The sequence below is a fragment of the Buceros rhinoceros genome, unplaced genomic scaffold (genome assembly GCF_000710305.1).
Source record: "Buceros rhinoceros silvestris isolate BGI_N320 unplaced genomic scaffold, ASM71030v1 scaffold20310, whole genome shotgun sequence".
In the NCBI taxonomy this organism is placed as follows: domain Eukaryota; kingdom Metazoa; phylum Chordata; class Aves; order Bucerotiformes; family Bucerotidae; genus Buceros; species Buceros rhinoceros.
The window spans coordinates 16562-23128 of record NW_010390413.1 but is presented as its reverse complement, the minus strand read 5'-3'; the positions used below and the strand labels follow the sequence as shown (position 1 = coordinate 23128).

The following is a 6567-nucleotide window of genomic DNA, read 5'->3' as shown; positions in this document are numbered from 1 at the left end:
CTTTCCCTAGTATAAGCATTCACGAAAACAGAATATGAGCTCAAATATGGATGTATTCCCAGAAAAGAAATTGTATACGGGTTATACAATGTGCAGTGCACACTTCATTAGTTATTTTGTGTGAGTCAAGTATTAATGTGCCCTAATTGAATTTATTATGTAGCATAACATCTATTGTATTATTTAAATATAACACTGAAAGTGTGTGTTGGTTTGGAAAGGCACATTAGCAATCCAATTAGAGCAGAAGCCACATCCATAGATTAGCTTGCAATCAGCAAAGTATGACTTTGTTTAGATTAGCTTTGAACATCTGTGGTAACAATTAGTCACTGAATATTTTTCAAGTTAAAGTTTAGAAAAACACAAAAAAGTTAGAAGTCTCATTGCTACAGCTGATTTCCACATAACGATAAATTCATCCCACGTAGGCAATCAGGTTTAACCGAGCCCACATGCCCGGCTCTATGGCCTCCACTGCTGCTGAAGTCATCCCTTCAGTAGTCAGTCAAGACATGAGTAAAATACAGGTAAATGGTTGCAGTATAGCCAAATTTTCAGCTGCAGAAAGCTGGGGAGGAGAAGAGACTAAGAGCCGGGGCTGAAGCCGTGCTGGAACACCAGCAGCACACCGACAGGCAGCATCGCGGTGCGTGTCTGGGTAACCCGAGCGTGGCGTGGGGCAGCAACCGAGAGCTTTAGTGTGATTCTTATGCCTCACCTGCCTTCCACCAGTAATTTTTACTGCAATTAGAGCTGGCAACTGTGTTATCCATTAGGATGTCAAGGCAGCACGAATATTCTTTATAACAGACCTTCTTTCCCTTTTCAGTTGTGCCTACTGCTGCACGAGCCCAAACACTGCCTGAAGCACCGCTGCATGCCTTGCTAGCGGAAATGGCAGCATTACTGGTGCAATGCTTCTGCCACAGGGAGACAGACAAATCACAGCCTCAATCTACAGAAAATCCCATCTGCAGCTGAAGGTCAATGAGATTACTTCCATAACGTCTTCACATTGCAAGGAAATAAAAAGCTATCTGAATTTTTTGCTGAAAATGAGAAGTGTGTTTACAGATGGGAAGAAACCAAAGAGAATCGGCTGACATCTCAGTATGACTCCAAACCTCGGCCAAGACACGTAGGCAAGACAAACCCCAAGAAGTAAAAGCAGTGACTTGTCAGACACTACAGGTTTCACAAGAAATGTTCCTTGTAGTGGTTCTGCTCTGAGCCCCAGGGCAAAGAGAGGATGTCACTTGAACTTGGTCATTGTCCCTTATTAATTTTCAATTAAATTTTAGTTATTATCACCCAGGCCAGGTGAATGCAGTATCTCCTCCCTTCTCACTGGAGCTCTGAGCAGCTGATGCCTGTGCAATCATTGCTCTCACTAAGGGCTGGCTCACAGAGAAGTCCTAAGTCCTGGAGCTTTCTCCTTGCTGCTCCTGAATACTCTTCTCAGGCTCAAACAGTAAAAGACCGATTTGGGAGCCGGGGCCTGAGATCCTGTCTGAGCTCAGCAGGCACCTGGGACGTCTCAGTCTGGGCCAGCCGGGAGTCACCACTGCTGTTTTGCAGGGTGGTGCAGAGGGTTGTATCAGGGAAGATGAACTTTCAAACCCTAATGACATTCTTTCAGGCCGTCCAAAAATAAAACCTGGGAAACAAAAACCATTTGAAGAACATAGTACAGCTCCCAAGTTACCTGAAAAGAAAGTGCAATTTAGTGCAGTGTGCTTTCACTGTCCCACTCTGGTCCTTCATTTCCTTCTGATCTCTTGTGCTCCAGCCTGTGTCGAGGTATTGCGGGAATCTGCTTTCTCTGTGAAAATGAAATGCCAGGACAAATTGCACTTGATGCAACTGGTGCACGGTTAGGATTTAATTCACAAAAGGAGCAGGATGCCCTGGGGAATCCTGAGTTGGTCCACGCAGAGTAAAAAGAAAATTTATGTGCCCAAGACTGGCAAGTTTAAAGAGAAGTTGTTATTAAACAAAAGCTACGGAAAGAGGGGGAAGGACTAGGAAAGACTGCTCTCAAATCCCCTACGTCCTCTTGGCTCATGTACTCATGCGCACGAGTGAGGGGTGGCCAGGTAGCGCTAGCAGGCAGAATAGTAAAGACGTGGAGCTTGGTTTTCATGTGTCTTTGAAATGCCACTTAATATGAGGGAACTGTGAGGCCACCCTTTCCCAGATGCTCTCCAGTGAGACCCAGCTCAGTCGCCTTGCGCTGAACCCTCTCCCAAACTGAGACAGATGGGTTTGGGAATTTTTACATGGCTTACATACGAGCTGGGGGTCCCTGAAGCTGAGCTGTGTCAGCTTCTGGGGATATTTTTGCTGCAAGAAACAGGGGCACTGGTAGACAACTGGGCATGCACTTAACACAACTCTGAGGCCAAGGAGAAGCAGAATAGAGTTTATCACGGATCTTGGGAGTAAAGAAACATTAGACCCAGGTGCACAGAGTAGCGCTTAGATGCTCGAATACTTTGGGAAGCCTAGGTCCAGGAGCTAATGCAACTGCCCCTGGAGTCCATAGGAACTGCAAAGGGTCCTGCAGTGGTAACTCTGTGACCGTGGTACCAAAAAGATTCAGAAACATTTAAATCACATTAGGACAGACTGTGTGTCTGCCTTTGACTGGACTTACTTAGAAAACACACAGAAATAGCATAGGAGGCATGTACTAGCAGGAAAAGGTAGTTTGAAAACAATTTATGAGCATTTGAACAGGTCCCTAATCATAGTTATAATATTTAACCTTTAGCAACAACTTTCTGTAAAAATAAAACCCCTTAATTTGTAAATTCGTTATCATAAAAATATAGTTCTTGAGCTCACAGAATGTTAATGCATTTGAACATGTTTTTATGAGTAAAATAATAAAATCTAAGTAATTCTGCTGTGGCTTGGGATCCTGTCTATTCAAACTCCCAAGTCCTTTGGGACAGAGCCCGTTCTGCCTGGATTTATGCAGCACTTCAGCCAGTGGGATCCGTTCTAATCAGTACCAGTCCCCATGACAGAAAATGTACCAAGATATAGCCCTAAGGGAGGTCTAGCTGCAAAAAGATTAGTGCCTCCATTCACACTCTTAACAAACAAACACACAAACCATCATAGTTACAGAGATTTACCCACGGGGGTCATCGTGAGGGAAAAGAACAAATTTTCATTCTTTTGGTTCCCTGCCTCTGCTGTTTCCAAAGACGTCCCCTGTGTCTCTGGAAGGCGCCTTCCTGAACTGGATTTTTGCCGTTGGTCTTTCGAGCCTTTCCCAGATCACAACGTGTCCCTGCACGTACTGCTTAAATCCTTCAGCGGGCTTCACTGGATCGTTAGGGTCACCCAACGCTCTGATCTCTGCCTGCTCCTTCCAAGGGCCGCTCAAACAGAACCCCTGAGGTGGAGTGCCCAGACAGACAGGCGCATGGCTACACGGCCCTTAGGGGGTCTCTCTGCCACAAGGGAAGCTCCTGCTAGATGAATGCCGCTTGAACGCGGTCTCTGCCATACCATGTGCAGTACGAGTGTGTACCAGCTAGACACAGAACACAAACACCATTAAGCGTTTCTGGCCAAACGCATCTTGACAAAAGCTGTGACTACATTTGTAGCATGAATCAGACCCACTTGTGATGGTTTCTCCGCTGCTCTAGTTCCATCTCCTTCAGACGCAAGACGCAATCACTGCCATATTTCAGCTGGCAGTCTCAAGTGTTCAAAACCTCAAATTAAGTTAGTTGTCTGAAATTAAATTCCAAAATGTTTTGCACTACTATAAATTTGAAGGAAAGCAAACGGATGGATACCCCAAACCCACACAAAACAAAGTAAACAATTGAGAAAAGTATCTCTGTGAAACTTCAGGGAAATATTTTCAGACATTTCTAATATTCCTAGTTTGTCTTCATCAGCTTTTTCAATTTATTCAACTTAGCACTCATGATCCTGAGTAATAATCTCATAATCCTATAATTACCCAAATTGTTTTCAGGAGCTGACCATTGTGGCTACTTGGTCTTCAAGCTTAAGTTAAATTTTTTACTGGAATCAGCAGAAGCCTTTTTATTATCTTCACAGCATCAAAGGAGCGGCACAGTATAGAGACTTTAGAGAAATGCGGCAGAGCTTTGCACGTATTTCGGAAAGAGATTTGCAGCAACTCCTAGGTACCCATTTGTCATGCTAAACTAGACAATTAGACCAGGTTTGCTTGAAGACGCTTCTGGTTCTTCACCTGTTTGGGCTAGCGCAGGTTACATACGACTTAAGACAGCAGCAACAGCCTTAGCCCAATTTATGACTTAGTACCAGTGTTTGGGAAGAAGCCAGCTTGTGGCGAAGCCCCAAGGCAGAGCATACAAAAAAGCATTCATAACCTTCGCAATCAGAGCTGTGGGAAACAAGCACAGGATTGGGCCCCCCACAGAACTGCAAAGAAATAATGTGCGTGAATCTCTGCATCAATACTGCAGAAGTAAAAGATGCAAATTCAGGACTACAGAGAGCCTACATTCATGTTAGCTACTTATTTTCATGTAAAAGTAGTGAAACAAGCATTCCAGTAGCGATGCAAACATTTGACACCAGAGGTGCGTACTGGCTTCTCCTGCACTAACTGAGGTCAGTACTGAGGGTGGTAACTGCCTGTTTTCAGTACTTCAGCAGGGAGGAGCAGCTTTGCACATTTTAACGCAGTTCTCGATCCCCTGACTTTTAAGAGTTAGGTAGCAGGTAATGTTTCAGACAAGACTGGCTAAACCCCGACATTTATAGTCGGGGGAATTCAGCGCACTGGATCCTCTGCCGTTGAAGGCAGTACGACGATTCAAGTGAAGCACTGTCACCCTAAAGCTGGTCTAACTGCAGCCACCGACGTGTATATTATATACAGGTCTGCTATGAGGAACTGCTGGAGCATCGAGTACAACAGGACAATGTTCAGGGCCAGATCCACACTTCAACAAACTGAGAGATACTGGTCCAGCCAAAGCTTATCAACCCCAAGTTTGGATCTGGAGCTGAACTTGCCCATTTTATGCATTTTAACACAAGAGTTTGAGTTCAAGGCTATATTCTGAAGAAGGACCTGTTTGTTAGTTTTGACACCATCCTAACCATGCACACCATCCTTCTACAACTGCATCAGATTCTGCATCACACATCCAAGTCTCTTCCAAAAACCCTTTTGGGAAAAATTGTAACAGTACAGTAAAGCTGTTACTGGGTATTAGAGAAGACTTACAAACCCCCTGGAAACTAAAACGCTGAACGTTCAATTAATACCAAGTCTGTCTCTGAATTTAAAACTTTCCAGTAGCTTACAGTGTTAATTCCACCCTAATCACCATTTCATTTTTTTTTAAAGAAACAAAAGGAATTTCAAAAACTCTACCTAGAATCACTTGTTTCTGCCAAGCGGTTGTTCATGATGGCTAGAGCACCCACCCCTGCGGAGAAACCGTTTTGTCTCGTATTGATACAAACGTTCCTTGGGTAGCCGTTGGCCGTCTCGGACAACTGCTTTTGCAAAATGGCCAGGGAGACTTTATTCGATGCCATGAGCTCCCTCATGGATATCATCTCTCCAGAGAGCCTCCTCCCCTCAGTGTCACTGTCATACTGTCCCTCAGTGTCCACTGACATGTTATGTCGACGTAGGCGGGCTCCTGGGGTGATGGCGTTGCGACGTCCAAGGCGGGTACTTGATTTATGGCACTTTGGGCAACATCTGCATTCAAATTTTTTCAATACCCAGTTCAAAACTTGCTTGATTACGATTGAGATGACATTAAAAAGAGAGTATATGCAACATACCCCCATTAATATAAACATGAAGTTTCCAAATCTGTATAATCCCTGATTTTGGTATGCAGCGTTTTGGCTGCTTACCAAATCTCCAAAGCCAATGGTGCTGAACGTGACAAAGCAATAGTACAAGGAGTCAACGTAGTTCCATCCTTCCACCGCTGTGTACATTGCAGAGGCGCAGCAGGAAAGGGTAATCGCAAAAATTCCCAGAATCAGCATCACGTGGTAAACGGACGGCTTCCACCCGACGAGGCTTCCCACCCCAGACATAGCTGGCCCCCTTCGGAAGTTGGGAGGTAGGAGACCACTTCTTCGCAGCTGTCTCTCATGGCACGCCTTCATAATAAACGCTAGGAGAGAGATAATGCGCTCCAAGAAGAGGTTGAAGAAAAGGATGGTCCCGGCACACCCAAAAAGGCCATAAACCATGAGGAATACTTTCCCAGCCACGGTTGCTGGTGTGGTCATTCCAAAACCTAAGGTGTGGAGATAAATGGGTAATGTTATCAATTTTTAATGCGCATACTCAGGACACATATAACTTAACAAAGTTCCCACCTCACTGGACAAAAGGAGCGCTACCTCTATGCCAGCTTAGGCCAGCGTGAAACCGAGTCTTGTAAAGAACGAAGGCACCAGAAAACTCAACGAGATGACTAAAACTCAAGAGTGAGCACAAAATCCTTGCAGGGATGAAAGGCAGCATATTGAGAGCAGTATCACTCTGTAAATGCAGGTGGGACG

General features: G+C 44.7%; 1 protein-coding gene across 1 annotated transcript; it reads right to left on the bottom strand.

Moving 5' to 3' along the window:
* Positions 1 to 5403: 5403 nt before the first annotated feature.
* KCNK12 (potassium channel, subfamily K, member 12) lies at positions 5404 to 6300 on the bottom strand (the record flags this gene model as incomplete). The annotated part of the gene is made up of 1 exon (XM_010137827.1): positions 5404 to 6300. A coding segment is annotated over one exon (897 nt), but the record flags the coding sequence as incomplete, so codon positions are not given.
* Between the last annotated feature and the right edge of the window lie 267 nt (positions 6301 to 6567).